The 23,701-nt window shown below is 39.9% G+C and overlaps 1 protein-coding gene across 1 annotated transcript in view; it reads right to left on the reverse strand.

Moving 5' to 3' along the window:
• Window positions 1–18,345: 18,345 nt before the first annotated feature.
• ATP6V1H (ATPase H+ transporting V1 subunit H) overlaps window positions 18,346–23,701 on the reverse strand; it is a 39,415-nt gene continuing 34,059 nt past the window's right edge. Inside the window, exon 14 of the mRNA XM_035553269.2 lies at window positions 18,346–18,851. Within this exon, the coding sequence (XP_035409162.1) occupies window positions 18,791–18,851 (61 nt within the window). The 3' untranslated portion in view covers window positions 18,346–18,790. The remainder of the gene's footprint in view (window positions 18,852–23,701) is intronic.

Genomic DNA, 23,701 nt, shown 5'->3' on the forward strand with positions numbered 1-23,701 from the left:
AAAAAAGATCTGCTTGTAAGATGTTTCACAGAATGCAAAACCTTCTTAATGTGGAATTTGTTGGGTTTGTTTGTTGGACTCTGCCAAGCCTGTGGACACTCATTCCCATCACCCCACATCTCCCAGTCAGTTCAAGCTCATGCAGAGCCCAGGAGCTGCTTGCTAATCTACATGCGATATGCCAACACTACCCACATCTGTACCTTGAATGCCAGAAGGCTGCTCCTGCATCTTTGGTGCTGCCAGAGTTGGGATCAGTTCAGAAAGCCTCATGCAGACCCAGAGCTGATCTCCTTTTGGTTTGTCAGCAGCAGAATCCAAACAAAGGCCCCTTCAATTAGAAAATAAAAAAAAGAGTTATGAAGAGAACAGTCTCTACTAAATAGTCTTTGGGGTCTTTTGGGGATTTGTTTTTCCCTTTGCCTAGAATAATGCACATATATTATTGAAAGAGCATGAGACTCCTCCTGTTCACCTCTACTTCTGAGAGGAAAAGTTTGTCTTTTTCTGTAGGTCTAGTGTCATAATGCTGCCTTAATCTTTCCAGCTGGGCAACTGCTGTTTTTTATGGATTATGTTTATCTTTCTCTGCTGTTGCATTATTTAAACATTCTGTCACAGACAGTGGCACTCAGGCTAAATATTTTGAAAATCAATAAAACAAAAGCCTTTCAAAATATTACTTGTGGGGGGAAATTTTATCAGAACTGTACGGGGTGTCAGTTTTATAGCGGTCAACCTTACTAATACTCCATTTGTGCTTACAGACATTTGCAGATAAGAGTGAGCTTCAGGAAAAATGCTAATGGAATATTGGCGGTTATAGTGCAAACTATTCACTGAAGCAGATTTCTAATCTGCTTTGAAAATATTGTTTGGAAAATTCAGAAGCAACAACACAGCATGCAAGGAAAACGAGACAGAATCCAAGTCATCCTTGGACTGATGCTGCTTGATCCTGCTCTTTAAGATAGCAGGCAACTCAAAACCAGTTTTTATTAAAGGATCCAATAAAGTTTTCCTTAACTTCTGTATATGAAACACTGTCTTTACTGTTTGGGATTTCATCTACTGGTATCTCCCAGGACCTGAAAACCAAAGAACATATGTGCTTTTAAATACATTCACGGTTCTTCACAAGAACTGAGTCTATGATCCGTGCAGCTGTGTTTTTACTCATTCTGGGAAGAAGATTTCACAGCTAGAAAGGAAAACACCTTTGAGTCTTTGCTTTCATCTTTACAAAAGGGCAGCAAGAGCAAGTGTGCAATTTCTTTCCAACTAAATGCTAACAGATCAAAGATAAAAGAGCAAAAATTGCTAACTTGAATGCCTATAGTGTTTTATACTCCAGGAAATCATTTTGTCTCCCAGCCATACTCTCTGGGCTGTGTGGAGGCTCCATGTTGGTGTCTGTCCGATAATAATACTACTGTCTGTTGGTGTCTGTCCATACAGCAATACTAACATAAAGATGGCTCCAGGAGGGAAGCTAAAGGTCTGTGCTTACAGATAGCTAGCAATTCTGGAGAAAAACAAAAACAAAACCCCCACACTGGCAATTTCTTCATGCAAGAGGTGGCTAGGCCGCAGCACTCTGTCACAGGACGCTATAAATGTGAAGAGTTGAGCTCAAAAAGGGTGCTGGAAAATTTGTGCAGAACAAATTAAGCCTCAAGATTACTAGAGAAAGATTTTGGTGTAAACAAACAACCCCCCTCGGGTTCCAGAAGCCCCTGAACTTTACTGGATGCCAGCAAAACACTTCAGGGGATTACAGAGCCTATCCTACCCTCCCACTGTGTCTGCTATGCTGGGGCTGCCAAACAAACTCTGGCCTCAGCGAGTACAGACCTTCTCCCTGTGCCAAGTACAACCTCCCTGTGCCCCCTAGTACTGCACTGGGAAGGCTGCCCCGATACAGAAATAGTGTTATGGGAATAAAATGAGTCACCAATGGAGCCATAAAACCACACTTTAGTTATTCTGCCATAACTTCTCCAAGCAGGTGAGCCTTACAACGGATCAAACTTCACTGAGAAAAAGCTTTGTTTCCCAGAGAACACAAAATGACATCTCTTGCAACATATTTTTCCAAGGTCTACTTCTGCCAGAAGCCCTTAGTTAAATAACACCCCAAATCATTCACAGCACAGTCATCTTCCCACAGCTACTTCTCCAAAGAAGGGGCTCAAAATATCCACAGAGCTATTCAGTGCTTTAGTAGTGAGTTACAAATATTTATTGATTTAGCTTTCCAAGAGACTCAAGTGTTCAGCCTGTTATCTAGCTTGAAGGTACATATCCCCTTCTTAAGCCTTGCCAGAGAAGTAAAGGATTTCTGCCAAGCTAGTTTATTGTCCTTCTCTTTCCCCCATGGCTATCCATAGCACAGAGTCCTGTATGTCAGCCTTCTGCTCAGGAATTGATTTTAGTCTCTAGTCTGCCACAAACATGGTGAGATTGTCTGGTGTCTTTCTGATGGAGATGCTTTTCCTCTGGGTTAATGCTAAGAAAGAAGTGCCCTCTTCACCCTAATCCAACTAAATTTTTATAACCAGTATTCTTCCTGCAAACTGCATACTCACAGTTTAAGTGCCAGAAGCAAACATTATAAAGAGAGGTACAATCCAGTGATGCCACCAGTCCATTTCCCATGCTATTCACTTACAAGCTTCAGCTGAATTCCTCCTGTGTTTGGTGCCAGAAGGCCCAGTAACAAGAGACCATGAGAGCAAGCTTCATAAACACCTGCTCTACATGGCAAAAGCCAGACCTGAAGAGATCTCAATGGCACTTTTTCTTTCCTGGTGTAAAAACAGGTCCAAGACGAACAGATATTGGGAAAATTTCCTTTGAAATTATTACAAACTCACCAATATGATTTCAACACACTCACAGTCCAATGCACTCCAGCAGACACTACACAGTGTGTACATATAAAGCTAATATCAGATTGTTTATAACCCCTGAAGTTTTACCCATATACATTTAACATAATGCTCATCATCTGTATTATAGGGTTAGGGTTTTTAAATGATTCCAAACAGCCCATAACTAAATCACTCCAAAAAATTGCTATCATTTTAAGTTTCATTCAGCACACACATGATTTTGGTGCTGTTATCCACAAGAAGACCCCGAAGATGCTTTGCTTGCTATTTAAGTAAAAGGATTGTGATCCAATCATTACTATATTTATTTCACCTTGCAGAGGTTTAACGACCACTGATGATGGATTATTGAACAGAGAAAGATAAAATCTCTTTAAATCTCCATTTTCCTTCCTTTTTTTTTTTAATGTCAGTTTTATTAATATGCCTTTTCATCTTTTAAACAATTGGCAGCTGCTCAATCACAAACACACCTTTCATCATTTAAAAAGCCTACAAGTGTTTTTGTGCTACCTCTTTCCTACCACACAGATGAAGAGCAGCCCAGCAGGCATTTGTTAAACCTCTCCTTTGAAGTACGGTTGTTCTGATGTCATGGACGTTTCTTCTAGCCTGACCTTATGAAAGAGATGATTCACTTTTCACTCTCTATTGCACGTAATTTAGAGTCCATGTAAAGCAAGGAAATGAGAAATTATGCCTTTGTAAACTTTGAAAAACACGGGGTTGGATTGTTGTCCTGCCTGTGACACCAGCTCCCTGCAGCTGCTCCTTGATCACAGCCCTCTGGGGACACTGGAGCTCAGTCTCCGAGCAGAGAAAAGCCAACAACTGCAGCTGCTCAGAGGGGATCTTATTTTATCTAAGCAGAGGCACTGATCCAGAGCAACAGGAAGGCATGGGCAGCACACAGCTAACTCGTATGCCACTGCTTGGCCCCAGGAATTTACTTTGCTTTAAATGAGAGAAAACTCCCATGCATGTTGTGTGTCTGAGGGTAGATGGGCGTGCATAGTGGTGCCAGGGTCACCTCCTGGAGAGGCCCCACAACCTCTTGTTCCCCTTTGGTGAGCTGTTGCTCAAGCAGGTGGGGATGTGCTCGGCAAACACTGTCACCACACCTTCAGTGCCAGTTCACAGTCAGCAAGGCCTTATCTAAGTGTTCCCATCAGGCTCACCCTTGGCCAAGGCTCAAGGTGGAAAGCACCAACACACAACCAGCCACTGTTTTCTGCTTACACCGAAAGAGCTTATGCCATATACAGAGCTTCTCCTAGGCATTTCTGCCACACCACCACAAATTGGTTACAGATTCTTAAAGTATCTTACCTCTCCTCTTAATCCTTGGATTTTTGCTATGCCTTCATTATTACAGCCTTTATTACGATGTCTCATTTAACCAGTTTTATATCAACAAAATAATTCTGTTGACTTCAATCTACTTCAGCCTCCATGTTTTTTGCTCAACTGTACATATAAAGAACATGTGCCTTTTTTTTTACATAACAGTCCATAGCTAGTGAGTGCAAAATATACTCTCTCAGGTATCAGGAGAGGAAAAATAATATTGAGGGAACATTAGAGAACTATGCTTTGGGGAACTGTAGCTTGAAGGTATGTTTGAAGACAGAAATTAAAATATAGCAAAGGAGTGGTAACCTGTGCCATTGCTTTACATAAGATTTAAATCACAAAGTATTGCACAAAGAGTGTAGAAAAGTATTTTGCACAATAGTGTTTATGCAGATAACACAATCCTTTCTGTGCAGTTTGAAGCCCATGGTGGTATTCATATGCTAACCTACTTCATTCTAAATTCAGACTACAAATCATTTTTCAAAGTTTGTATGGAGTATATTTAATTTTTCCATTAAACATTTTTTGTTTTTTTTTTTTTTCTATTTGAAGGTAGAAAAAGAGGGGAGGAGGAAAAATAGATGGAGAAATAACTTGTTTGGATAAACCAATTCTTCAGAATTTCAGGTGGTTTATTCATCATTCTTAATTTAATGAAGCTGAAGATAAAGGAACAAAGTCCTATATTTTATTCTTTCATTCCACTGAACAAAATACTTGTGAGCTGACCAAGTAAAGAGCATGTGACAGCATCCTTTTCTGTCTGTATTTGAAGATGAATAGCAAAGTAGGAGTACCACCTAGTATTTCCAGAGCATCTTTGAGATCTAAATGCTTTAGGCTGTTACTAGTTTTTACTTTAAATAATTCCATAGGAAAACCAGGCTTAAGAGGAACAAAGTTTCATGAAAGAAAATTATGAAGCCTATTGCTTTAGAAGGGATTGCTGTTCTTACAAGTAATTGATCTATTCTTTTTTCTTCTTATTTCAGCCAACCTTCACAGAAAAAGAGTTATAAGCTTTAGGATACCCATAATAACAAACGATCTAAAAATATGAACACGCATTTCAAAAGCACTGGAAACCCAACAAATAACAAATCACTTGAACTAAATATTGCCCTGTAATACAGATCATAGGGGAAAAAAACACTTCAGTGAAGAGCTATAGGGAGCTTGTATTTTTTTTTTAAATAAAGACCTAGGTTTAAAAAAAAAAAATAGCAGTCCCTCAGTAACCAGCAGAAATACAATTCATTATACGTGGCGGGGGAGATGCAAATGAAGCCACCACTAAAGATATGTGCATAGGATTCAATTCTCCTTTTGACCTGGGCTCTTGCATGCAATTACCGGCCTTGTTTCAGATAGCTGTTTCTCAGCTGGTGAAAAACACCTGCTGTTTCCATAGTTGTTAAGCTTTCTGTGGACTAACAGGAGCTCTGCTCCAACAGCTCTTGCAGAAAATCTGAGGATTTAAGATGCTGTAAGACACCCATTTTCTTGGGCAGCCAGAGCCTATTGCTTTTCCAAAGGCTAGCGCAGATATACCCCCAGAAGGACAGGATAAGCCGGGCATAGCAAAGCCTGCGGAACACTGACAACATCTTTTTCCCCTATCTATGCAACTCAGGTCATAAAATGATACAAATTCTTGAACCAAAAACACAACTGAGAAGCTAAGATAATATAACCTGCAGAGTCAGTATAAGGGCCCAAGGCCTCCCCCTTGATAGAGAAGCAACATTTGGCAGCTCTGTCCTCCTCTACCTTCCCTGTCGGGTTTGCCAAGATTCCCAGCAAGACTCAGGAGTTAAGCACCTAGGTCCTTCTGTTCAGGCCTGAATCACAGTCAGCCATAGACTGAACAGGGGAGAAGTTGCTGTTTCTCAGCCTGAAAGGTGAAAACATCTTGCAGATTTGCCATAACCCATAAGTAGAAATCTTTAAGTTATCATCGACTTGTAACCAGAAGGGCTGCAAAACTGATGACTCTTCCCAAAAGGGCCCAGCCGACAGCTACTCACAGGGAAAAGCATGTATCAATCAAAAGTTATCAGAACAGTTTTGTTTTTTTTTTCCCCTCCTAATACTGAGATCTGCCCCCCTACCAAATCCACATTTGTCGCTGTCCATAACTTCTGGCAATTCTGTTTATGCTGTAGCGTATGTACCTAAAGGAGGCTGTGTAACAAATGACTGTCTTGAATGTAATCACATTTCTTTTGTCTGCTTCCCAGAACAAGAAAACAATATTGCATATAGACAAGATATAATTATAACTCAAAGTGCTCAGCATTTAAACCACCAAGGCTCTGCAGCTAGTACAGCACATATGGGATGATGGGCCCTATTTCAGGCAAACAAGCAAGATGCTCTTAGAGTGCACATTGCTGAGCGAAAAGGGCAACAGCCCCCATTGGGGGTAGGGAGAAACTACTGTAATATAAATTATTTGCAAAAGAAGATCTCATTTAACATCCAAACTCAGAACAGAAATAAAAATAGGCCATTGTGTTTAGGGCTGACATTTCAGATACTGTTTAGGTCAAGAGAAGTTTCCTGATCCTCTCCATTTATGGCTGCTCCCCAGGAGTCAAATGCTTCTCCCCATCCTGTAGCCTCCAGTTCTTCTCCTAATTACAATGCTGTTTTAGTCCAGTCAAGATATATAAGTGATAGATTGTGACTTACATAATTACAGCAGCTCATCAAACTCAAATTTAACATCAGTTAATTACATAACTGCTACTAACAATAACACAGAAAGTAGCAAAACATAGTTCTGAAGAGAAAATTAAGTCAAATTAACGAATAAAAAAGCACTGATGGAATCACAGCTTGCTCATAGGCATTTTTATGAACAAACTTCATCTCAAATCCAGTAACTTCTGTAGCAATCCACTCGATACCACTTCTATCCAACTGAATGAAATTTTACAGCAAAGTTAAGAGAGAAACAATAAAGCACCACATTAAAAATCAAGACAATATTATATTAGCTCTTCTGTGCGCACAGGAGATATCTCCTATCTAGGTGTTAACTGGATTAACTTCTAATGCCCTATAAGACGAAATCAGGTTTGCCTGGCTAGATTTAATTTCTGTTCTACTTATTACACTTCGGAGTTCCCATTAACTCCAAAGCATTTAAGCTATTTAGGAACTTAGGTCAAAACAGAAAAATCAGCAAGCCTCAAAACAGTGGTTAGACTCATCAGGTTGTGAACGCTACTGTTCAAATATCTCATCTGCCTAATTTGAGTTTGAAACCAGTTCTCTCTCTCCAGAAGCGAGGTGGGAGCTCCAGCCTGGACTTCCTTGGAAGCTTCTCCATCTGCTTTGCTGCAACAGCTTCATTTCATATAGCTGATTCACTGAGATAGGTACTGATTCAGTGAGATAGGTACAACCTCTGCCTTCTGTGCCCAAAGCAGGTGCTTTTTCCCACTCTCTGCCTCAATGTTTAATGCTCTGTGTAAAGTAAAGAGTAATGCATCAGTACATGTCCAGTTTCCAGCATCAGCTCCACTGTCCACAGGCTAGAGGCCTCCAAAGATGGTGACTACAATTTCGGACTGGGAACCCACCAGCCCCCAGCTCATTCTCTCAGGGAGTCTCCTGTTAGCATCATTAGTTCAACAGTTACTAATTATCTGCTTTTAAGGTAAACATACTGGAGAACTGGTATCATACTCAGAGTAGTTACCAATACCATAATATCTAAGTAATTTTGTTAAGGTAAAATCACCAACAACTTGTGACCCAAACATGTTTTAGCAAAAAGACAATTTTATGCTACATTAACAGCAGCCCATTAAACTTTGGAAATATTTTTTGGGCCCCTCGCTACAAGAAGGACATGGAGGTGCTCGAGAGAGTCCAGAGAAGGGCAACGAAGCTGGTGAGGGGTCTGGAGAACAAGTCTTATGAGGAGCGGCTGAGGGAGCTGGGATTGTTCAGCCTGGAGAAGAGGAGGCTCAGGGGCGACCTTATCGCTCTCTATAGGTACCTTAAAGGAGGCTGTAGCGAGGTGGGGGTTGGTCTATTCTCCCACGTGCCTGGTGGCAGGACAAGGGGGAATGGGGTAAAGTTGCGCCAGGGGAGGTTTAGGTTGGATATTAGGAAGAACTTCTTTACGGAAAGGGTTGTTAGGCATTGGAATGGGCTGCCCAGGGAAGTGGTTGAGTCGCCATCCCTGGAGGTCTTTAAAAGACGTTTAGATGTAGAGCTTAGTGATATGGTTTAGTGGAGGACCTGTTAGTGTTAGGTCAGAGGTTGGACTAGGTGATCTTGGAGGTCTCTTCCAACCTAGATGATTCTGTGATTTCAGTGCAGTTCAGCTCAGGAAAAGGACTGCAAAACCTCAATCAAATCTTGCTATGCAACCACATGCATGTAATAAAAATCCTGCATTTCAGGACAACACATTAACATACTGTTAAGTCTTGTGAACAAAAGCAGAAGTTAACCTCTTCTTAGCTTCAGAACTACCAGAAGAGCTTCATCTGCTCTGCTAGCAAAATTAGCAACACAAAAAAAATAAATCCTACCCTTATATTCAATAACCTTCCAAACCCTGACAAGTTTTTGCAGGATTATACTAGTCGCTTTCATTAAGAACACAGATGGTTCTCATTTACTCTAAGTCAAGAATTAAGTAACAGAAGCCTGTGTTTTGTCTTATCTGCCCATGTAGACTGAACAGAGTGGACAACTGAAATAGGGGAGGATGGACAGACGGGACCGAAAATAATTTTGGACAGCACTAATATTTACATGAAATGGGTCAGCACAGGAAGGGCACTGACATCAAGGACTAATGATTAGTAAATAAGGTAGCACCCAAATTATCTCAAATTTAAGGTTTATTTAATGTTACATATCTTCATCTTCCCTTCATATCTTCAATTTCATATGCATCAAATAAATTAAGAGACCACTAGGAAGGCAATGATGAAACAAGTATAGCTGTGTGATGTTAACAGAACATAGTAGCAGTTACATCAGAAAGACAGAAAATATTCAAAGGAAAACAGTTTCCTGGGGAAAAAAACAACAACTCAGAGACAACAGAACTGACTTTTCTCTTCAAGAAGAAAACATTACCATAGAAATGGAGTAATGCATTTCTAAATTACCATCCTATGTCACTTAGGTAAGAAGGAAGTGAAGACTGACATATTTGGCCACATAATTCTTTGGATGCAAGAGAAAAATTCAGGTAACAAAATCAGGGAAGCATATTGTCATACTGCAGGGTGGTTCATTCTGTGTGGAAAAAAGTCCAAACAGCAGACTCAGTCACAAGATAATTGTGAAGTATCACATTTACAAGAGCTGTTTTGCTCCTCTACAAAACAATAACTACAACAACAACAACAAAAAAAGCTGTGTGTGTAAACATCTTAATTAAAACACTTTTTTTTTTTTTTTTAATTTAGATACAATACCAGTCTTCCCCAGAAAGCCACAAACCTGACCCAACGACAATAGCATATCAGTTTGGTAATTAAATCTCCAGTTATGCACCAGCTCATTAGTTATGTGCATGTTACTCAAGAATAAGATTTTTGTTTGTGTGAGAAGGTATTTTATTTCCATGCCCTGCTGCAACATCATCATGGGCACAAACAGGCAGTAGTCTGAATCCCGCAGTTCAGGAGAGGTTGCTGCAAGGATCTGCCCTTGGAAATCAGGTTATGGAATCAGCCTTTAAAAGGGATGAAATCAACAGTAATTCTTACGGTGTGAGCAACCTAGTGGTACAGCAGAGCACCACCAGTCCCTCACAGGGCCCCTGTGCATGCTGGCCTACCACTCTGGTGAGCCTGGGGTTACCAGGCCGTGCCACACACTGCTCCTGGCACCTCTTCCAAAAGCTGGGCCCTCCCATCAAAGCCTTGCTGCTCTGTACAAAACGGGGTCTCTTGATGCTGCAGCCCAGAAGGGAGGCTGCACGGCCAGTTAACTGGGGAACCTGCTCTCTCCACATCGCATAACAACTATTTTCATAATAAATTACATCAGAACACAAATGGTTTTTGTTTGGCCTCTTCGGCTTTTTATAAACCCTGTGCTGCAACAGCGGTGATTAAATAGCATTTCCAAGCACTGGTTTAATTTTCTTGCTAGACAAGAGCTCCTGATAATACTGTAACCTTTATTTTTCCCTCCTTCACTGCAAAGTTGTGCTGAGAAAAAGCACCACCTGCCTTCTACTTTGATCACTCTCTTACTAGTTACTAGACACTCATCTCCATTCTGCCACTTCAACGATGTTGGGAAAAGGGCATGTGTTTTTGCAAAAAGTAATGTTTACGGTAAGCAAATTCCCAGACATTTAGAGAGGCTCTATGGTGACCCATCTGTAAAAGCCTAAAGCTTTCTGTGGCAGTTATTGCATCCAAAGTACCATAGCAAGCAGGTACCTCAAGTGGACAGATGAGTTGCTACAGTCTGACAGCAGTTTCCAAAGGCTCGGCAAAAACATTAAAGGTTTGACCTTTGGTCACCAGTGAGGAACCCCTTTAAAAGTAAACCAGAAGTTGTTATACATAGTATTAGGAATTATTATATTATATACCTAGTATTTTATGTATGCAGGCATCAGTTTAATTAAAGATGAATACCAGGAATTCATCCAGCACAGTGGGCCCAGGAAAGATGATATTTGTACTTACACATCCCAACCAGCCCATGCTGCCCCCCACATACAGGTAGATCTCTCTCAGACCTGACACCTACTTCAGACCACAGGTAGAAAGCCAGGACACTATTATCAAAGCCAGGACACTTATCAAGTCATGAGCACGTCTCAGAAGTGTCACTTTATGATGTGTGGCTCTATTTCACTCCCGCCCCAGGCGCTTCAGATTGGAAATAGCTTGCCTGCCACTCCATAAAATGAGAAGTTTTATCTGCAATTTCTAACAGCTTCATATAATAGGAAAAATATAATCGAGATACAAACAACTCTAAAGGAAGAACAAACAACACTCACCCCTGGAAAAGCTGCATGGAGCTCCTTAGCCATAACTACAACAGGAGGAAACATCACCTCTCCTGGCTTGCCTGGTGTTTATGCCTCAGGGTGGGGAGCAGCTTTTCCCGGTCATATCGGAAGAAAGAAAAATGAAGCTGTACATCCAAGGACAGATGGATGCAAGTTGGCAGCAATGAGATATTCAGAACAGGCCATGCAACCCCCTCTGTTTCTTCGTCAGCCTCCCAGAAAGCCCAAAGGTTAACTGAAAATAGCAAGCAATTCTTCACCATCCTGGGAGTCTGCATTTGTATCGAGACTCAGCATGGAAATACGATAAGGTGCATTTAGGAGAACAGCAAAACTACTACTACACAGATGCTATAGTAGCACCTCAGCATATATTCTCAAGGGGGTTGGTTTGTTGTGTTTTTCCGAAGGTAAGCAAGATGCAATTTCGTGCATAGAAAGAAAAAAAAATCTTTACAATATATGCAAAGCCATCCAAACTGTCCGCAACTGCAATGCAGCTTGAGCAATCATCCTCCATTCACTGATCTCTTTTGGAATCCACTTACCTGACAAACACCCCCAGTTCAATTATTTCTGTGGCATCCAGACTGGGCACAAGGCAGAAGCAAACAGCTAAACATGGCACGTTTCAAATGAAATTCAGCTTGAGATACCGAGCAGAAGAAGGAGTAGATGGCACAGAGCGGTCTATGTTGACTAAGATTCAACTTGCCTTTGTATATGTCATTAACATCACCTACATAAGCTGCAGTAGAGGTCATTTCAGAATGTTTCTCTAGAACTGGTTTACATTACACTGTTAGTGATTTATGGTAAAAAGGGAACTGATGAGATATAAAGTAATTTTAAAATATTTTTATATTTTATAAATTTCTTTTAAATTGAGAGTGTATTACCTAATCCTGTCTGGCAATGGAGGCCAATGCACACCAATTAGTTTTCAAGTCTCATGCTGCTAATACTGTGCATCCTGGACCTTGTGAGACTTGACCACAAAGAACACAAAATACTTCTATTACAAGCAATACATGAAAAAGGTCTTCAAGAACACATATTTCAGAATCATCATCATTTTCTGACATCTATTTCTCAAGCCATCTTGACGCAGGAGGCGGAGAGAAATATATTTAAAAATTCATTTCAAGTATCCTATTTATTGTTTCATGGTGATTTAGGACTACTCCATAGTACAAGCTGGCTTTTTTAACTTAGGTCATAATTAGTTATATCTGCCTACAACACTTAAATAGAAGAGTTAAAATTTAAATTACACCATCTTGACACTGCAGTCTCACAGGCAGCCAGAGGTGTTCCCATTGCTGTAGAAAAAGCATCTCCATCTTTTCAAAATACACATTTAGAAACCCAACCTGCTTTACTAGGTTCTATTAAGTAAACTACCAATTTAAAATGTTTTTGTTTTCTTGTTAGGTTAGCAGAGGCTTTAAACAGAAAAAGTGCCTCATCCAAGATGATGAATGAGCAGTCCTCACTCCTCAAGAATAAAGGAAGAGAAAATAGTGATGACAACTGATGAAGCACTGAAGACCACCCAGTAAAGAGGATCATAGGTAGAAGTTCTGCTTAATAATCTCAAACACTCTATGAAGATAATGGTTCTTTTTTGCATAAAGCATTGAGTGGCTGGAAACTGGTGATGGGAAATATCACCAATTCTAAAAAGAATTAGGATATAATACAGAAAAAAATGGATAGCACTATGAACCGGAATACTAACAGAGGAGTGACATTCCACAATAACACAAGATATACAATTTTTTGAACTTCATAATAAGAATCTTCTCTATAAAAGGAATTCACCCGTTTAAGACATCTGAGATGTATTTCAGTATCTTAATTATTAACTGATGACGATGATGCAAAGTTTTGTGATCACATATCCTACTACTCCTCAAACTTCCTTACATAGCCTTACTCAGAACTATGATCATTTTTTTGTAGATTTAAAATATTGAAGAAAACTTTAGAAATGTAAATTACCAAATGTGTTAATCTGTTCTGTAATTCTCCATCAACTGTTAAAACTACAGTTTAAAAAAAAAAAGTGTTCTCATATGTATGCATCTGGATAGGACAGAAGCATCTGAATTCAACTGCACTTGCTTGGGAAGCCAAATACAAAGTGATTCTTTCAGATTAAAATTTCGTATGATCTCTTAGCCAAAAAAAAAAAAAAAAAAAAACATTGCAACACTGAAAAGGCTTAGAAGAAAAAAAAAAAAAAAAAGAACATTTCTAAGAACTATTTTTCTACTTGGTATTTATGTCAAAATTTTTTCACCTTTTTGATGACTAATGTATCTTGCTTTGCATTCGTACACATCTACAATCCAGCTATTAGCTGTGATCCCCACAGTGGCAGACTCATTATCTGAAGCTGTATTTTAGCCAACTGAACCTGATAGAATAGGCTTGTTTTGCACCACTTTCTTTTCATTTAAATTATCTAAAGAACAATGACCTTCAAGTCTGCAACTTGATTACATTCTCCTACCCCAAAAGGATCTGATACCATGGTAGTTCTGGAATTTCTGAATCAGTAGGTTACAACTGTCATTGCCACAATCAGCTACCTGATTTTTTCGCCCATTTTATGAGCCATATGCATGTGGCCTTATTAAAGTAGCCTATGACTGCATTCAAAAAGATATTTAACTTTTAAGCTTTGTCTCTACAAAGAATCCAGACAAGGCATACTAACTGAAGAGCCTTGAAAAAAAATCATATCATGAATATGCACAGAAGGACACCATAATGACTCACGAAAAATGTAATTATTCTTTGTTGCAGATTTAATTTTCTCACAGAGACACAAATTGTGCACTTCTGGGAAAATCTGTGATATTATCAGATTGAAAAAGAAAAAATGTTCCTACTGCCAACATTTACATAAAGAGCTTTTAAAAAAGGAGTTGTTTCCTTCAATAAAAATTAGGTTCTCAAAGCGCAGAAATTTTCTTGGGTACAACCGAAGAATAGAAACAGAAAGACGCTGCATAACAGTTACACATTATTCCATTTCTGTTATTATTCTCCTTACTGTACAGTAACCTAGCTTTCAAGCAGCAGTAAGGCCCAGGGGCAGGTCATGGAAAATATTCTTAAATATGTTAACTGTTTTTTAGCACATTTTTCACGTTCAGCTGCTCCTTCAGCAGAAATGAAAGCTTTTGGATAGAGATGAGTCAAGAGAATTCCTTCAGACCCTTTGTAATTTACTGGGCTAAAACTAGCATGGAAAACTCATAGAAAAAGAGTGTTTGCCCAGCAGGTCCAAGTACGGCAAACTGTAAAACTTGATTTGTTCATGCAGATGCACAAAGATATTTTTTGCAATTCTGATGAGCTATTAAAGAGCAGCAGGGCCCACCTAGGGCCCACGCAGTCCACCTCCTGCTCAGCCCTTGTTTGTTTTGGTGTGAGAAAGTAGCACACACTGGCCATGACCAAGAATTGGCTTCCCCTTCACGCCTTCATCCAACTGCAGGCCAGATCTCTAAAGGCTTGTAGGAATAGTAAAAATGCACTAAACATATCATTAAAGCATTTTCTTGGTTTACTTCCAGAAGGCAGCACTGTTCTTCCTCATGTTTCCCTTCTATCTCTCCTGCTTTGATTTATGACAGGTTTTAATTCTTTTTATGGTTGCTGCATACTGCAAATTTACTCATTTATTTCCACTTAAGATTTCAGACCCGGAGACCAAAAGTTCAGAGAAAATCATTTAAGCAAATGTATCATGAAAAGCAAAAGAAACCTCAAATGAAGAAAATTTAAAGTCTGCTTATAAAGATTTCAGAGATGCAGTTACTTTCGTTATAGGAAAATTAAACTCTTGGAATCGAAGTAAGAGTGCAAACAAATTTAGGAAAAAAAAAGAGTATTCATAAACAGACTTATTACCCTGATTTGGCGGAAGGTAACTCTAATTTCTTGCTTTAGGAGCTTTAGGAGCAAGGTAGTCATCTGGTCTGTCAGAGATGACCTCCAGTAATCTCTAAACCTTTATATCACCAGAGCAATAGAAAGAAGCTGCTGGCACACATTTCTCTTCCGAAAACCAAGCTCTACCCACGCTGTCATCACAGGGCCCTGAAGCGTTCAATCTGCCACCATGGCATCTGCCTATATTCCACATGCCAGATTTTGGGAGAATGTGACTGAGCAAGTTAAGTGAGCAAACAGGTGAATAGTAAAAACAGTGCTCAGTACTAAGAGCCAAAGTTAATCAGAACTTTTCAGACTAAAAACTTACATAGCAGAAAGTTTTATGAATTAGTTGATATTCAATGAATGCTTTTGGTCAAGTTCCCCGATTTCCACATTTAAAAGCTACAGGACAGCTCCACCACTCCACCACAACCCCTCTCTCACTCTTCCTCCTCAAAGGGAAAGGGGGAGAAATGAGGAGAAATACAATAGAAAGGGCTCAAGGGTTGAGATAAGGACAGGGAGATCACAACAATTATAATCTCACGCAAAACAGACTCAGCATAGGGAGACTAGAGAAATTTATTACTTATTTTTCTAATGAGCTAGAGCAGTGAGAAAGAACAACAAACTAAAACAACTTCTTACCACCCACCCTCTTCTACCTCCTGTCCCCGAGGAGTGCAGGGGAACAGGGGAATGGGGGCTGCGGTCAGTCCCTGATGCTTCATCTCTGCTGCTCCTTCACGGTCTCTCTCTGCCCCTGCTCCACGCGGGGTCCCTCCCACGGGATGCCGTCCTTCCCGAACTGAGCCTGCGGGGGCTGCCCACAGGCAGCAGCTCTTCAACAACTGCTCCCACATGGCTCCGTACCACGGGGTCCATCCATCCCCCAGGAGCAAACTGCTCCAGCACAGGTCCCCCACGGGCGGCAGCTCCCCCCAGACCCCCTGCTCCTGCGTGGGCTCCTCTCCACGGGCTGCAGCTCCGGCCCGGGGCCTGCTCCTGCGGGGGCTCTCCATGGGCCGCAGCCTCCTCCAGGCCACATCCACCTGCTCCACCGGGGGCTCCTCCATGGGCTGCAGCGTGGAGATCTGCTCCATGTGGGACCCATGGGCTGCAGGGAGACAGCCTGCTCCACCAGGGGCCTCTCCACAGGCCGCAGGGGAACTGCTGCTGCCTGCCTGGAGCACCTCCTGCTGCACTGACCTGGGGGGCTGCAGGGCTGGTTCTCACTCCTCTCTCCCACATGCTGCTGTTGCACAGCAGGTTTTCTTTTCCCCTTCTGTACATCTGCTCTCCCAGAGGCCCAGCTGGTGTTGGTCCCTGTCTCTGGCCAGCAGCAGGTCCCTTTTGGAGCCAGCTGGAGCTGGCTTTGATCTGACACAGGGCAGCTGCTGGGCTCTGCTCACAGAGGTCACTCCTGCAGCCCCCCACTACCAAAACCTTGCCATATATACCCAATACAATAGACAAGCATAACATTTAGATGTTTGAGGACAACCCCTGTAAGCAAAAGGTGTTCCATGTTACAAATTGCCTGGTTATTCCCACCTCTCAAAAAAAAAAAGTTGGAGTGGTTTCCTTAAGTAGCATTCATTGCCTTTACTTGTGCAACTCAAACCCCAATTTCCTACCCAGCAGTTCTTCTGTATTCTCCTTAGACAACTCTTTAAAGAGGAAAACACCAAAGACTTCTGGTTTTGCAGACGTGGATATACCTCCCCATCAATGCTCCATCACCCTGGGCCCAACATTATAGCTGTAACCCTAAGACCAACCCTTTACAACACCTTCAATGTCAGTCTTGGGATACATTTACAACAACAAGCAGGGTGACCCAAGAGCCTCATTTGTAGAGCAGTGCCAATTGCCTTAAGCCAGTCTTCATTCCACACGCATTTCAAAGGGCTTTATTTCAAACAAATTCTTACCTGGTTCAGTGGACTGTATGCTTGCCAAGTAGCCAAGGTACATGTGATGTGCATCCTGAAGCTGAACCAAAGAACCCCATTTGTGTACCAACACCAATGTGTGATGCAAATCCAAGTGTGAAATCAGGGAGGACCAGTTTATTTCAAGACCACTCAACTGACTCAAGACACTAACGGCTGTGTCTGTGTATGCATGCATCCTTACTCTTCCAACAGCTTCCCAGCTCACCAGCATCTCTCAGTGTGGGAACATTCACCATCAAGATAAGATCCACTTAGGTAAACCTCACAGGTACTGAAATCAGTTTAATTCCATTCAAGCCTTGTTATCCTATTCTCATGATAACAACCACAATATCAATGCCTGCTTCATACATGCATAAGTAAGCAGTCATTGATCTACATAATCCAATTTTAATCCAAGAAGTCATCACAAATTGTCATCCATCAGCCCTCTCTCCCCCCTTTGCAACAGTGGTCAAACTTTAGTTACATACAATGAAAACCCAGACTGCGAAAGAAGTTTCCCCAGTTTGTTTTTTGCTTGACAAAATATCCTAAGCTTTCTCGGAGACTTGCACCACACATGAAATTAAGTCACATTCTCCCATCTCTTTCCCTTCTAAAAAGTGAATCACAAGAACATGCTTGGTGTTGCAAGCGCCTGTAGCCAAACTCATGTATGTGCAATAAGGCTTTTCATATTTCAATCCTATATAATCCTCAATTCATTGATGCTTACATCATCTTTGCTATTAGGTGCTATAAAATACAGAAGAACTTGATAGCCAAACAACTTGAGTTAATGTAAATGGAATACAGTGGATTTTAGAATGACACCAAAACCCCGGCATTTACAAGTATTTTTAATAATTAACAGAAACACTCCATCAACTTCTGAGTTCACCTATTACTGCACTTTTGTTATTAAAATGAAAAATCATTTGATCTTTGATCTGCAATTTTAACACTGCTATTATTCAGCTCCACTAAGAACCTTAAGTACCACTTCTCATTAGAGGAGTCTTCTCCCTGCCCTCCACCTTGCCCCCTTCTTGTTTTAAAATATAGTCTCAAAAGAGAGAAGTCTCCTACCCAAAATTGCCCCCATACGTTTCTTTCATTTACAGTATTAACATTGTTTTGAGAGTTGGTATATATTTCAGTACTGATAATCAACAGTTCTCAGGCATTCCCTACAGAACACCAAGTCAAAGCTTTATTAATTTCTCTCGAGATACACAAGTGGATTTATCTTTGCTTTTCCTGGAAAGTGACAAGACTGATAACCCACTATGAGAAGAGAACATTTTTTCTAGGTTGTGACATGGAACGAAAATCCTTTAGTAGCATTCTTTATTATTAGAATAAATACATAAAACAAATGCAATATATTAGCCACATTTTTTCAGATACATTCAGAATATAACAGGAAGAGATAATAGCCATATTTGTCAGAACTAGCTGAACAAATTTTTACTAAGCCAAAAACACTGGAGGAAAGTTGGAAAGCTTATGCAGTAGTAGCAGGCAAAGACCATGAGATTTGTTTCCTTGGACAATTAATTTAACAATTAATTTAAAAGACAAACATATTCTAGCTAGAAGCAGGAACTGCAATGCACTGATGGAAGTGTTTAGCTCCGTGCAGTCGCCGTTTGAGGTTGTTCTGATTGCAACTGCTTTCCAAGGTATTCCCTGAAATACAAAAAAAATAGATTGAGAAACATTATGGAGAATAGGGAGTTGGATGGTGGTGGGAATTACAAAGTAGAAAAAGTGGGAAAAGTTTTTACATTTTACATTTAGAGTTGCTCCTTCAAATAGGGTCTACTAACATCAGACAGTCACTGGAGCTACTATGACAGCTACCTAAGCTTTAGGTATCCAACACCTAATCTTCTGAAAATACAGTATGAATTGAACATCAGCAAAACTCTCTGGAAAAAGAAAGAGCCCTCCTGTAACATTCACAAGTCCTGCCAACTGTTACAGAACACCCATGAAGCCCACATTTTTCTTGCTGAATATACATATTAGAGGCTGTGGCAAATTATTTAAAAAGGATCTCCTTCATGTGTTCACACAGCTGTTTTACAAGTAATACTTTGTCAGTTTAACCCATAAATTGTCAGTTTAACCCATACGCTAGAAAAGTCTTCCTGTAACTAGAGAGGCACTTAGGAAATTTAATTTCAAGTTGGAAGAAATAAAAGGTATTAAAGTCAACACTGCTGTATACCAACAGGTCCCTTAAATTTTTTTGTTTTTGCCATTTGTTCTGAAGTCTATCTTGGCAGTTATTTTGTATCTGTCCTCTCAACAATCGAATAAACACCAAAGCTTCTTAGCATTTGCTTTAGCAAATATTGAAATTCTATGGAAAAATTGCACAATTCTGAGTCTTCTCATCTTTCGCTGTCTCCAGCGAAAGCAGCTCAACACTTCACAGAAGCACAAGGAAACTGAAAGAGGTCTTTAACAGTAGGTGGGTTGAAATTCATTTTCTGTAATAAGCATTAATAATTGCACTGCTGTACCAGTTGAAAGAGAGGTCTCAAGATCTGTGAAATCTAGGCATTTTTCCGCTTGCCAATCATACACTTTGAACCACCATTTTCCTCACTACACAGCTGTTTCAATCTATACAAGTTAAGCATTAGAAGCAAAGGCATGTTCAGAATCGAGTTTAGTAAAGAATTAACTCAGGAGAATGCACTTCTGCTTTAAAAAGTCCTTCTCCAAAAGAGAAAGATCAGTTCTTATTGCCCATTCTAAAAGATTGCTTTTCAGTTTAGTGTCTTGTTGATCTGCAATTCCCTATGCATAACAATTTCTATTGCAGAATAAAGTTTAGCACCACACCTGTATCACCCAACAGCATTTGTTTTAAAGCTAAAAACAGCTAGAAAAGCAAAATTCCTATAAAATACAATACTAGCTTCAAACTCTACAAGCAATGATAGTAACAATTTGCATGCTGAGCCACACTTTATGATTGAGCACCTTACTCACAGCTTTATCAGGTGTTTCTGCAGAATTGCTGTATTTTAAGGCTAGCACTCAATAGAAATGATCATAATAAATGATATAATAATATTATTATTATAATCATATAAAACTGATATAATAAATGATCATAATAAATAGGTTATCAACCTCAAAACAGAGGCTCCTGATGGCAAAGGAGGAAATAAATTGCTCTCTTACGGTTTGGCAGGACCCAAAATCGTACCACCAAAATAAGCTAAATTTGACAGCCATCCAAAACCATCACCAGCAACTATGGAATGGTTTCCAAAATCATCAAATCTCCTTCTGCTCTTTTTCTTTCGTTCTTGCCTACATGCATGCACTAGTTCTACTATTTCTTCTCACATCCAAGCCTTGAAAGCAACTAACGCTTGCACGTAGATAGGTTTGCTTGAAGCACCACAAGCATGCCAAGTTATTTATTCTTAAAGCACATGTGAACCACTTTGAATGTGAATTTCCAAGGTAATTATTTAGAAGTAGGAAAATCAGTCAAGCTAACGATCCTTAACAGTACAGATTGCAAGGCTTATGCCAGTTCAGAAGCATACTCAAGACATAGTAAAATCCAACCACGGTGCACTGTACTCTGCAAAAATGGCTCTTGAGAAGGCAGAGCAGGAGAATGTTTTATGAGCACTCTGACATATTCAACTTCCACCTGCTGTTGTTAGAAGTACCAGTTAATCTTCAGTTCATCATTTCCAAAATGTGTTTTACTGCTTAACCTAGGACCTTTCATCACCTCCCACACATCTTCCACTAAAACTCAAGCTTCAGCAGCCCCCTGTTCTCCCTCCGTTAAAATACATACTGAAATACATGAAGATTTAAGTGCGTGCATATACATTTATTTTTTTTTTTTACACATGGGTATTTCATCACATCATGAGATTATGCATTACTATAAGCTTCAGTCTTCACACAAGCTGGGCACAAGTGTCCGTCATTATGCTCTTACAGATCAAATGTTTAAGATTTGACTTACCCTGCACTTATCCTCAGTTAAATTTTAAAATACAAAGTGGGATTTTAGAGCTATTGTTCACAACACAGAATTAAAGTTACCTTTAAGAACGCAAGCCTTCCAAACACTGCACTGGAAGATCGCGTAGGATGAAAGATGAATAGACCTTGTCACCAAGATAAGTCACTTCACAAAATATTTAAAGAAGCATCTGACACAGATTAGGGGTACACACTACAGTGGAAAGTAATGAGGAATTAAAGTGATTCTTGAAACAAGATATATACCCATGAATTGGACCACTTCTGCCCATCTTAAACATACTGTTATTCCTTCCCTTCCTTCACAGCTGCAGGAGAAGGCCAACTTCATTTATTTTTTCTTAAAAGCATCAGTCTTTTGCAAGCATATCAAGTTTCTAAGATGGTTATGCTCAGAAGTAAAAGTATATGACAGATGAACATGGCAACTACTGGTACAGGTTTGTACATGCCTGATCAGCTCATTCTGTAGGCTAAGTACATCCTGCTAACATTTGACATAACCAGCTTTGGGGACCTTCACACCCACATAGTCTTGCATTGCTCAAATCTTACAAATTATTGTATGTTTCCCTTCTAATCAGGCCAAGCAGATCTTTCTTAAAGAACACATATTGAGTGATATGTTGAAGACACACAAAATTCAAAGTACAAAGTTGTAGAAAAAATAACACACACTGTCAAAATACAAATCAGTCTACAAATTCAGCCAACAATTCTTCCCACTGGAGGACTGCCTTTTGTCTCAAGGACGCATTGCATTACAGGATAGAACACTACAAGCCAGTCAGAAGTAGTAAACATTTTCACAGTACACACATAGGCTGATTTTTCTTTTGAATCATTTAAGGAGATGAAGGGAAATGAAATTCTGCATCAGTAGTACTGAACACATTTACATATCATGCTTTATGCTTTAACTGCTGTCCAGAAAGTGAAGGAAATGAAGGAAAGCTCCTGTACACTTAACAGTGCTTCCTCAAGTACCTGGAAAATTCTGCCCTTTTCCACACAAAGCAGACTTACCAGTAAGCACTACGCTTCAGTACACTCCCCATGCTGGGGCTGCCAAGTATCTACAGAGTTCACTTCTCATGTACTGAGGGTACCTTGCCGCAGTTCCTAGTAGCACTAACTCCAAATCGGCACTAGAAACCATCCAACACAGAACAAGCAGGCAATTCATCCTCCAGCCAGCATTAATAACCAAGACGTAAAATTAATTGAGCAAAAAGGCCCAAGCACCTCAGAGATTTAAATTTGCAAATTTAGCACTTTGGAACAAGTTCTACTCTTTTTCAGTTTTCCTCACACTGGAGCAGAAAGACCTTTATAAAGCACATGAAGCTAATCCAGACAAGCTTGTAGTTACAGATAACTGCATTCCAACATGAAACAATCAATTCAACTTACAAGAGCACAAAATATTACCTCTGCACTGAGGAAGCGTGTCAAAACATGCAAGTTAAGTATATCACTTTGTAGTGACTCAAAAGTCCTCAATAACTTAACCAAAGCTCAGATCAACAAAACTTGAAACTCCACGTTTTCCCCTCTATGAGGTGAGGTGTAAGCCATTTCCATTTGCATATTAATCCTTTAATTCATATTAGAGAACCAAGTCCTTCCACATTAACAATTTCCCCTTTTTCAGACCTTATCTTTAAACACAGGTTTTCTAGGGTATCCTAAATGTTTTTTCCAACATGAAAAGGAAAACAGGAGCATACAAGAATTTCTTGCATCTCAAACACTTATTCTAATTTGTTTCTTAACTCAGTTATGCTCATTTAATTGGTTCTGTTTGCATACAAGAGACATGAACACACTGGAGCCAAGATACCCTTAAATGTTACAGCAATTGCAACAAATGCTGGAAGGTCATTTGGGAAAAGGCACAAGGAACTGATCCAACACCTAAGCCAGCAAATTCACCAAGTATGGGGTAAGGAGATAACTGCAAAAAGGCACAAGACCCTAACTGAAAATTTTATACTAATTCTCAGATTCAGCCAAGGACCATTGTCAACAACAAATAATTTATGATAGGAAATTTTTAAGACACACAGACCAGATTTCTAGACGTCATGTGCTAAAAGGAACAAGCTTTGCAGTTTTAGTAGTATTCCTTCTAGGGTTATATTCCAATTTCCAGTCCAGTTAGTCCATCTTTAAAGGAACACAACTCAAAAGAGAAACTATCATCAGAAGAGAAACTATCAGAAAATTACTTCTTTGGTGACATTCTTCCCTATTATTCACCACAGCACATGAAAATTATTTCTCTGAAAAAATAAAAAGCAAACTGAGCAGGATAGTCGATATTTGCAAAATATTTGTTCCACATCAATAGAAAGTCTAGAAATATCAAAGTGTTTTTTATAAATGGTGCAGATCTCATGAGAGGAAATATAATCATAAACTGCAAGATCCTGGAGAGCATATGCACAATACAAACCACAGTCCCAACTATATTGAATGAACCTTTACAAAGACACATTTACGTC

This window comes from Cygnus atratus, chromosome 2 (genome assembly GCF_013377495.2).
Source record: "Cygnus atratus isolate AKBS03 ecotype Queensland, Australia chromosome 2, CAtr_DNAZoo_HiC_assembly, whole genome shotgun sequence".
Taxonomy (NCBI): domain Eukaryota; kingdom Metazoa; phylum Chordata; class Aves; order Anseriformes; family Anatidae; genus Cygnus; species Cygnus atratus.